The sequence below is a fragment of the Astatotilapia calliptera genome, chromosome 19, assembly GCF_964374335.1.
Source record: "Astatotilapia calliptera chromosome 19, fAstCal68.1, whole genome shotgun sequence".
Classification (NCBI taxonomy): domain Eukaryota; kingdom Metazoa; phylum Chordata; class Actinopteri; order Cichliformes; family Cichlidae; genus Astatotilapia; species Astatotilapia calliptera.
The window spans coordinates 26,793,513-26,804,897 of NC_137440.1; the positions used below are offsets into that span (position 1 = coordinate 26,793,513).

Genomic DNA, 11,385 nt, shown 5'->3' on the forward strand with positions numbered 1-11,385 from the left:
AAAAGCCGCTTCTATTATTAAGCTCAACACACTGCCAAGAGCGTGTCAACAAATTATTGTTTATACAGCAAGAGCGTCAGAACCACGACACTGAACCAGAAAGATCAGGACTGAAGCTAATGCATTAATGAGAACACACAAGCAAGTAGGGGCAGTAAGCTTGAGTTAAAACCTCTGAGTTGAAGACCTTTATCTTCTGTATTTTATCGGTCACATTAAAATGCCACGCATCCCACTCTTTTGACATACAGTACATGGACTTTGTGCTTTTGAGAGACTTGAGGTCTACTCTATGTGTATGTGCACCAGAGGCTTATGTTGCTCAGCTGACCCTGTCCTGTTGGCTTTTATGGAGCTGTATAAACGCCAGCAGCAGACAGACATATCTCCAGATGTCCAGGGAGCGATGAGGGTGGTGAGGTGGGACGTCAAAGGGAGAAGGCATCTTAAGAGTTAGACATGTGATGCACAGCGGTCTAAATCAAAGAATATGGGTACATGTGCACGCTCGAAGACAGAGCCAAACCCTTGAGAACGCTCCAAAGTAGATTCCACATCGCCCAGCTCCACACGCTACAGTAGTGGACCCTAACAAACGGCTCCTGCATGATTCCCAGAGCTCATGGTCTTGGAAATAATTAGACAGAAGAATGAGAGAGCAGAGAGGTGGTAAACTGCTCCAGGCTAACCTGAAGGGAGACTTTGTATAGCATCTGCCTTTGGAAGCTACGTGCTTAGGAAGAGATGAGAGATGAACAAACAAAGCTTCTTCAGGCATATTCCTAAAAGTCTAAGTGAAGCAGAGCAGGCGATTGATGTCGTTAAGAAGCTGATGGTGGTGGAAAAGTGGATCACGGATTGATGCATCTGATAAAGGGAAGATGAAACATTAGTGGAAAACTAAAGTAGGAGTTGGACTAATGCAGCAGTTGCCCTCTATTCTTTGGCTGCTTTTCAATCCCTTTCCTGTCCTTGCTTTATTCAATCTCAGCAAGCGCTGACTGCAATTTTAAGTTCACAAAGATACTTCCGTTACCCTCGGATTAATGAAAACTCACTGAATTCTTTGAAAGATTGAACGGGGACAAGAATTTTGTTATTTTGAGACCAGAAAAGAGAGAAAAAAAGTTATAAAGCTGTAACCTTTTCATCTGTCAGTAAGCAGTTATTTTTTGACTTAACTGGCACACAGTCTCTTTTACAGTATGCAATGTGCTCACTATTTTCAGCTTTCAATTTTAGTTTGATAGTGATATTTGTATTACAGTCAGAAAGTAGGAAAATTCAGATTTCGTCTTCAAATCACTTTGTAAAGAGCTTATGAAAAATCTGAAAATCAGATAATAGCAGTGCTTGCAATCTACTATGCACGTACACAACATGCAAAATACAAGACTTTTCACAAGGTTTCAATTATTTACTTTAAATCTCATAAAAACTGGCTTTTATTTGGCTAGTAGTCTCTTAGTGCGCTCTTTCATATGGAGACCGTGACTTTGAAAGGGTTTGTCGGTGCACAATGATCTCAATTTTATTGGCATTGATTTAACTCAGCTTGCATGTGAAGTACAAAACAGCCTTTGGTGGTAAGCTTTGGCTTATTATCTATGACAAGAATCATTTCAGAAAACTGAGGAGGAGCAGAGCTCGTTGTGCTGCAGGGGTTGGTGGAGCTGATGGTTTGTTTGGACAGACTTCAGCACTTATTAATTTTCATCTTTGGACTCATTTAAAGTGGACCTATTATGTTAATTTCCAATTGCATATTTTTATTCTTGTACTGCACAAGATTTAGAGTAGCTTTGCATGATTGGCAGTTAAAAACCAAAACATATTTATCTTACACCGAGCCCATTAGTTCATACTATATTTGAACCAATCATTTTTATATTCTCTCCATTTAACTTTCTACTGACTGACCCTCACTATTGGAAATTTTCAACAGCACGTGTATGGGACTGTTTTTTCACAGTCAGAGCATCAGCCTGAGATGACCATATTCAAGATTTCTTTTTCACAGTATTCAGAGCCAAGAGTAGAAAATCAATAGTTGGAAACTGAGCTCTTGGAGCAGTCTGAAGCCTGAGGTTTTGATTAACAGGGATTACCTGCACATATCCATACATTATTATTTGAAACCTTATATATTGGCCATATATATTATGATTAGCATAATTTGCTTGCATGGACAAGGGACATTTCCCCATCTCTGGTCATACCAGCCTATCACATGGTAAAATAGCAAAGAAAATCTAATAATGTTCATTTTTCCTGGACACAAATTCGCACATTTATGTCACAGTAAGCACGACTTTGAAAATTAGTGGTAAGTATATTAGCAAGGATATTTTATGCCTGACACACCATCCTGGCAACCAAGATAACTGAGCTCTGAAAAAAAGTATCAGCTATTGAATGATCTTTTTTCTAAATCCAACTGAGATGATTAATAATTTAAAATAATAATAATAATAATAATAATAATAATAATAATAATAATAATAATAATAATAAATGCAATGAAATAATTTTGGTCCCAACGCACCAACAGGATATCTGTGTGCAAAAACTACAGTTAGTTAAATACAGTGAAAAGGATTGAAAGAAGCATGTTATGATATTTTATAGGATGCTTGGAAAAGGGGAAACCAGACTTGTTTCCTCGGTTTTCCAAGTAGAAAGATACCTAGCTGCCTGGTTAATTATTCATTTATTTGTCTGCCAGCATACTGTGTTACTGCATTTTGAGAATATTTTACAGTAAATATTGAAGTTAAATGGCGCGTACACATTCAGTATTAAACAAAATCAAAAAAGACATTTAGGATATGCAAAAGTGTGTAAATTACATCACTGTGATTGACATAGATTGCATATTGACAAGGAATATTGGATAAATGTGCAGCACCATTCCACAGCCATACCATTTGCAAATACAAAGTGCCATCTTCCAACTAATTACGAGTTAATATAGCTTAAAGTGGCAGAAGGTTAGCGCACATTGTTCACTCTTCCTTTGTTTTTGCACCACATTAATTAAAGCTCTCTCCACTGTACAGGAGGTTTGAAACTCACTTCAAAGACTCAAAGTTTCCCTCTAGACTGCACTTTATCCAAGGTTCTGTTTGCTTTAATTATGTAACAGGAAGTAGGGATCATCTCCAAAATCAATGGTTCCTCACTAGCAGGAGGTTAAGACCGGAGGTGAAAGCAATTAACTTCTAGATGTTATGATCATGTTATGCTGACATGCTGATTATAGAGCCACCTAAAGGCAATGCATCACTAAAGGCTTTAGGATTTCCTCACTGAAATTCAAAGTGATCACACCCATCTATCACGTCTTTTCTCAACTCATCAAATGCAAGGTGAGGAGTTTGGCTTAATGAGAGCAACTTTCTTTCTCATGATGGGCTGTAATAGCCTCTCTGTGGTATCTTCTTGCTCAGTGAAATATTATGGGAGTAAATTGAGGGCTATGAAAAAAAACGTGGTAACTCATTATTCTCATACCACTAAAATCCAGACGACAATAATAACCCCTAAGCAACAACACCAGTTACACCAGTTTAGTTCAACTTGACCAAACGATCATGACCAACCTAACTTACATGCAGTGACTTCCAGTAAAAAAAACCTTCAGATTTTACTCCAGTATGCTGCACAACATGTAGTCACATTCTCCAAACATAGTGTACTGTTGAATGCAGAGCAGTCTACCCAGCGCTTTCTCAAAGCGCTCAGAATATGCAACACATGAACAGAGAGGCACAACAGCTACAGAAGAGCCCTCACAACAATCATTACTTTCACAAGTGCAGCAAAGCAACTACACACACTTATCTCAGCGCCACTAATGAAACCAGGCATGCACTTCTTCGCTTCCTTGCCTTACCGTTTATATGCCATTTGCCTCATTTTCAGCAGATAAAATCACTACTTTCATGTGCCTGTGCATCCCCTCAGAGCTGCATGCATTTAGAAAAAGACTCCCCTAATTCTGACTGGAGACAGGGCTGGTAGGCAGAGAGAGAGAGAGAGGGGAGAGAGAGAAAATGAGAGAGGGAGCTGTGAACTGAATGGAGCAGGAGGAGGTGTTCTGGAAGAGGAGGGGTTAGGGGAGTGATGGAGAGAAGAGGGAAGAGAGAGAGAGAGAGGAGAGGTGTGGCTGAAGGTGTAACTGCTGGGAGGAGAGGAAGTAAAAGTGAAAGTAGCCAACCTTGTGTTATGCTGCGTCTCGCCATCAGATTCCTGGTAGGAAGAGAAGCGGGTGAAATGATTAGATATATTTATCAAGCAGATTTATCTGGCGCCGCCGCTGCCACTGCACGCCGTGGAATACCTCTTATCTGGTGTTTAACGAGCTCTCAGAGTGGCTGTGTCTCGGCAAACAAATATATCCATTATTTCCTCACTCTCACACACTGTATCAGTTCTGAGAACATTAAGTGAAAGGAGGAGAGAGGCAGAGCAAGAAATGACAGATTAACAGTGCAAAAGAAAAATGCTGTGTGCTGCAGAAAGGGAGAGAAAGTGCCCGAGGGTGAGAGGCAGACTTGCAGACTGTAGTTGCTAGGAGGAAAGTACAAAAAAGTAAAATGGTAAACAAAACTAAAAATGTTGCAAATTAAGTCTAAAAGAATGAAGTACTCTTCTTAGATTTCTTTCTTGATACCACTCTCTTGTTTTGAAGAATGAAGATATTGCTACCTTAGGGAACACAAAAATCTGCCTAACATGAAGCTCACTGCTGAGCGCTTCGTATTTTATTTCGATATGCAACAATCTGTAGAAAAAAAGGACCACACTTTGTTATGTGGAAGTTAGTCGCTTCAGGTTGCTAACGCTGTTTAGTGTTTATAACATAAGCTAACTGATGGCTAGCTATATTATACTCAGTACTGAGCATACTCAGTGCTGCTCTGTCATATCTACACATGAATGCAAATAAATAGACTGGTCATAGCTTGCATATAGATTGTAAATAATAAGGATTTCACAAGAATTTACATTGAATTATTTTAATGCAGTTACAAGTTACATGCATGGCCATAAAAAACTCCCAATTTCACCGTCTTCTTCATGAACTTTACAGTGGCCACAAAGTCACGCATTGTTTTGGTGCTGTAGTAGGTTGGTATGTTTTCAGGTTCACGTCAGTCTCATTGGTGAGGATTTAGCAAGGTATATTAAATGTCACAGGTGCACAGCTTCAACATACGGACTACAAGATTGCAGTGCGTATTGGTGAGTGTGTGGAAGCCGGGCTTCACGCAGTTGCGTGGGTGTTACAAACAGTGCGAATGATACAGCAGGATGACTCATACAGCTACTGAATGAGACAACGCTCAGTAATCCCCCCACCCCCCACCTCCACGTCCATCCTTCCATCCCAGCATCCCTCTGTGTGGAGAGGGCAAGCCTAGAGAGGGGGGAGGAGGATAGAATTGGCATTCCTGCAAGGCATCACTGAATGATAATCAGCTCACATGGATTTACTTTCATTCAGTGAAAAAGGTAAAATATTAACCTTTAACTCGCTTTTGCTAAATGATGATAGAATGGAGACAAAAAGCAGACATATTAAAAAGTACTGACTTGACAAACACTATTTGTCATTTATTTTGTACATAGCTTGGGCAGCTAAATATCCATTTTCTTCTGATTTCCAATTCATCGTCATGGGGGGTCTGGAGCTTATCCCAGTTGTCATAGTGTGAGAGACAGGTACACACTGGACATGCCGCCAGGGCTCACACACAGAGGCAAACAAGCATTCACTCTTACATTTACACCTATTGGCAATTTAGAATTACCAGTTAGCCCAACTCCATGCATGTCTTTGGACTGTAGGAGGATGTCTGAGTACCCAGACACAGGGGGAATATGCAGACTCCACACAGAAGGCCCCCTGGATTTGAAGCCATCTTGCATTTCACATTACCATTTGATAAAACTTTTATCATAAAAAATATTAATTAGTATTTTTTAAAAACTTTGTAATCGTTAGGATTTCTTCTTAGAATTATTTCTGATACCATTGTGGATATTTTTCAGCATTATTTTCATGACACTTTTTAGAATCACTGCTCCTACAGCATTTAACAGTAAATCTGCTATTCTCATCCCAATATGAAGGTCATTCACAGGACGCCATGCTTGCATTTACTAGGTGATGATTTTATCGAAACACACACATTAGCCCACATACTTGCTTCATGTTTAATTACTGCTGTATTTCACAGGTATACTCTTGTATTGTTAGGATGCATTCCGCTGCTGACTGATAATTTATAACTTCACTATGTCTCAATTACAAGTTCTCAGTTTATCTCAGCTCATCACATATTTTGTAATAGATGTATTTCAGCCTTGCCCTCCAGACTGCAGAGGACACTTCTCCTTCTTTTTCTCCTACCTTGAAAGAAGCGCCCACCTCATCTCTACACTTGCAAGCCACTAACTGTGAAAAGCTGCCATACAGCAGTTTTCTCTCTTTTTGCCAAATGTATTCCTTTTAATACATACACCCACTCATCGGCTGAACAGTTGCTAGGGAGCTGACATCCAGTGAATAAGTTCTAGTCAGAAAGCGACATCCCAAACATTTATCTTCCTCCTTACTGTTGGACGTTGGTCAAAGTTCACCCATTTAGCAGCAGGGTATTAGTACAACAGTGCATCAGGTTGTGAGAGGCCATATTACTGGATGGCATTACTATGCCTGAGGCTCAAAAGCACAACAAAAACAGAAGGAGGGAAAGTGTTTAAATATTTTATGTATCAGCTACCTTCACACTGGCACACAAGCAGGATAGTGAAATTTGTTTTAGATTCAAGCAGTCTTTCTCTATTTTAGTAAAAAAGCAGCAAGTAAGGCAGATGTATTTCTTAATATGATATTCCAAAGGGACCAGTAGTTCCCATTGCTAGCCCTCTGTTGAATGTTTGGAGGGCAGGAAGATGCTAATGCATTTAAATAAAAAGTAATACAGACACAGCACAGCACTCTGAGAACTTCCCGGCCACTGAAAATGCTCATCTAGTAGGTCGCGCTGTGATTTTGAGTCTATATTTGAAAGTAGCATGAGCAAGAATACAGTTGGGTCCATTAGTATTTGAACAGTTACACACTTTTGGTAATTTTGCTTTTGTGCATCAACTGTATTTCCCACCTAGAATTTCTGCAGCCATCTTTAGCTGCTGCTTTTTCGTAGGTCACTCTGCATTCAATTCGGTCTTCAGTAAGTGAAAAGGATGTTCTGAGATCAGCTGAATGACTTGGCCATTGAAGAATATCGCAATTCTTTACCTTGAGATACTTTTGGGTTGCTTTTGCAGTATGCTTTGGGTTATTATCCATTTGTAGTGCGAAGGTCTGTCTGATCAGTTTTACGGCATTTGGCTAAATCTAAGCAGAGCACAGCCCAACACTTCAGAATACATCCTGCTACCTCTACCAGCAATCACATCATCAATAAACACTAGTGACCTGGCTCCACTGACCTACATGCCCATGCTATCGCAGATGATGGTGTATGCTTCGAATCACAAGCTGTTTCTCTTCTTTTCCCTTCTTTTTTCTTCTCATCATTTTAGTGCAGTTTCATCTTGGTTTCATCTGTTCCAAATTATTTTTTTTTTAGGACTGTTGAGGCCCTGTCAGATGTTTTTTCTGCCAAAGTGTAATCTGACCTGCTTGCTCTTGTGTGTAACCAGTGGTTTGCACCTTCCATTCATGAAGACATCTCTTCATGTAGACTTTAGGGACCAGAAAAAGTAGAAACATCCAAGTAAAACCCATAGTATAGCAAAGAAGGAGGTATACTACATGTTTAGCTTATACCACAACAGATATGCCTATCTGTTTAAAATGTTCTTGACTGGACTTTTTCATCCACTTTAGTTGTTTTCTGTGGTCTCTCTGGTCTTTTGGTGTTGCCAAATGCTGTTTGTTTGATTACACCTGATGTTTTTGCTATCTTTCTGATAGGTTTATTTTATTTTATTTTTTCCCCAGTCTAATGATGGCCTCCTTCACTTGCATCAACTTTTTGGACCTCATTTTGAGAATTTCAGTAAAAAGCTGGAAAATACAAGTTCAACACTTGAAATTGATTCCAGATATTTTGTCTGCTTAATGTGTCATAGAACAACAAGAAAATAGGCCTCGAAACTACCTTCTCAACTGACCAATTATTTTTAAGCCTCTGAAAATAGGGCACTGTAACTCCTAGATTGTTGATGCAATACTTTTGATAAAGCTCTTCATATCCCCAGTGACTTTAAATCCCCTGTGATGGAGTATGGAGGCAAAAACTACAGAATTTGTGTAATTGTTCAAATGCTTATACCTATTCTTTTCAATCATAGACTGAAAATCATAACATGAGCTGCAGTTTGAACAAATCTTTTCTTGGTAAATGCACATTTTCAATGGCCAGGGTATTCTCAAAGCATTGCTGTGGTCTATTTTACTTTTCATTTAAATGCATCGACATCTTTTTGCCCTACAAACATTCAAAAGATGGATAGCAAATGTCCAAATACTTATGGAGCTATCTGTATGTTATGTGCATGCATTCCTGTGCATATACAGCACAGAATAATTCAGATTCTCGCTAATGAATAATCATGTTTTCAGATTTAGTTTTGTATGGCAAGTGGGTCATGTGTCAGATGCAATTAAGCAAAACAGCAAACATAAATGAGTCACATCTACATAATAAGTCTGAGAAGAGTAATATTCAGCTAACAAAGACGAATGTGATGCAATACACTATATCAAAGCCTTGAATAAAGACTGAGTGAATTCATCAGAGGCTTGTGTAATCTTATTCATTTGGCTTCTCATTTCCAGCAATCTGCATTTACTCTTACTGCAGGAGAAAACATGACACAAACTGATCATTTCTTAGAATGATCATGACAATTATCTTCACAATAGCGCAAAATAAAGTTACTGTGCATGATGTAATAACTGTCTATCATGTAATAAAATTCAAAGTATGTGGGATGTGTATCTGCAGTCCTCATTTTGATCCGCTGTGTTGAAAATCAAACTGCAAAAATCCTCTGCAGTTTTCACATAAGCTGTTCACAGTTTAAAGAACGCAGGCTTTCCAGGAAGTAGTTATTCATAACTGACATAGTGCTAATTACTTCCTGCTGGACTATACCTCTTGAAATGGTGATAAATTCTTGGCTAAAGCAACCCTGTTCAATACCATATCAAAAACAGCAGCTGGAACATTATTGCATATTAATAAAAGCAGATGGTGGTTTGCAGACATGGCCAACGGAGGTGTTGAGGGACACCTCACATGTTGGAAATCAAATCTGATTAATTCAGGAAATAACTTCAACTCCAACACATACATTAGATGATCTCTGTTCTATGTATATGTATTTTTAAACCAAACCACCAAACGAACAATTAAGTGTAGTGTAATGTACTCACAGCAACATTTAGAGGTCTGGGCAATGAGGTAGACCTGTAGGACATTCTCGGAAACTGCTGCTCCGGCCAGCTGAAGACAGGGCAGGGGTTGTTCCGTCCACTGGCAGCCAGATGAGGATAAGGTGACTCATAACAGGTAGGAATAACTTTTTTCTCCTTCTCCCGCCCTCTTTCTGACCATCTAACTTTTTCCCAGCAAAGCTTTTCTCTTTTTCTGTCCCTTTCCCTCCTTTTCTCACCTCCTCTGTCTCTCTCCCAGGAGGCTTCTTTTCTCTTTTCCCTCTCCTTCTCTTTTTCCATCCCCAAGCCTCCATTTCTCTCCCACAGAGTCCTGTTTTCCCTTTTCTTTACTCTCCCTATACCTTCTTCAAGCACTTTTTCAGTTTTCTCTTTCCCAAGGGTGCCATTAGCTACCAGTTCATCCAGCTGCCTCACTCTGTCAATGTCTGTCTCTAGATAATGTCTCCCAGTAGGGGTTTGTGCTTGGATCTTTGGACATAGCTCTTGGTTGGGCTCTGGGTGTGAGTGAGTCTCTTCTTTTACTTTCCTTAGGACTTCTCTCGGCTCTATGATCCTACAGCTTGGTAATGTCTTGCTCCACTGGTGGATGGAACTTGTGATATCTTTGGAGTCACACTCCTTAATCGGCTGAAGGTTCGAACTGGTTGGACTGTACCATAAGTTTGTTGTTGATGTCGATGGTGGCGGTGGATTTGTTAAGGCAGAATGTAGTGGTGTGCGAGATGGAGTTGGTGGAGGTGGTGGAGGAGTTAGATCGCTATGTCGTAAAATGAACGGTTGCTGAAGAGGACCACCATTTGATTTTAAGACCCTGCAAGTCACTTCATTTAGAAACTGTGAGAACTTGCGCCTGTCCTCTGATTTCTCACCACACTGATGGAATAAGACCGAAGAAGCATTTTTGCAAGATGATGACATATTTTGGAGTCCGGCATCTTTCCTTTGTGTTGTGCAAGTATTCTCATGATCATGGTCTCTTTTGCTTTCAGATTTAGCAGGAGGACGTGAAATGATAAGATTTTGGTAAATGATTTCATCCTCACCCTCAGCAGCAGAGGACACCTGATCAGTGTTGCAAGACTGTTCATTGCTGTCTTGCTTAATAGGAGTCCGTAGTAAGCAGGTGGCCACTGAGCTCCAGCTGTTTGTATCCCAACTTCCATCATCATCACTAGAGCTGCCGTTGCCACTCTGTAGACTAGGGCTTTTACTTCTCTCAATAGGATTGGGGATGGAGTTGTCCAGGCTTCCAAGTGATCTCCTCTTTATCCGAGAGACTGAACCTCTGAGATTGGGTAAAGAGTTCGGAAAGTTAGACAAAGGTTCGTCAAGACTTGACAAAGATCCTTGCATGCATGAAACAGACCCCTGCAGGCTGGAAAAGGAACCTTTAAGTAAAGGAGAGGATTGGCGACGCAGCTGAGGCTCTTCTTCATGGTCACTGCAGGGTCCAGAGAAGACGGGGCAAGATGCTGTAGAAGAGCAGGAACCACGATCTTGCCGAGTTGAGGTTGCTCTGGAACGCTGTCGCCGTAAAGTAGCCATGTAAATTGCCTTCCTTCCTCTAATTTGCACAGACTCTGGTAATCCTTTCTGTACAGACTCAAGTCTGGGACCATCATCTGAAATGGAAACGCATAAATGAACCATGTCAGGCTCAGTCAGTCCTATTGGTTTCTGTCCTCTGGCTTTGCCCAGTTTTAATTGTCTGCCCTAGTTGTCCTGACTTCCAACAGTGCACCCAAGCTGTTGCAGTGTGACACACTTTACACTGATCCAGCTCAGTATTCAACGAGATCCCAAAGAGGCCTGATAGTCATCTGGATGCCAACCAAATCATTACCATATGGTAACTCCATCAATTCTATGTTTTTCCTTTTTAAAATAGCATTATAGATCAACAG

At 40.2% G+C, this 11,385-nt stretch overlaps 1 protein-coding gene across 2 annotated transcripts in view; it reads right to left on the bottom strand.

Moving 5' to 3' along the window:
- Window positions 1-11,077, bottom strand: part of begain (brain-enriched guanylate kinase-associated) — a 59,027-nt gene extending 47,950 nt beyond the window's left edge. The window contains exons 1-2 of one of the 2 annotated variants that reach the window (XM_026152006.2): window positions 9,461-11,077; window positions 4,220-4,251 (exon numbers count right to left, since the gene is read on the bottom strand). In XM_026152006.2, coding sequence (XP_026007791.2) covers window positions 4,220-4,251; window positions 9,461-11,026 — 1,598 coding nt within the window. In that variant the 5' untranslated portion in view covers window positions 11,027-11,077. Of the gene's footprint in view, window positions 1-3,895; window positions 3,997-4,219; window positions 4,252-9,460 lie in introns of those variants that run through there. The other variant, XM_026152009.2, reaches the window with a different exon arrangement.
- Window positions 11,078-11,385: the final 308 nt, after the last annotated feature.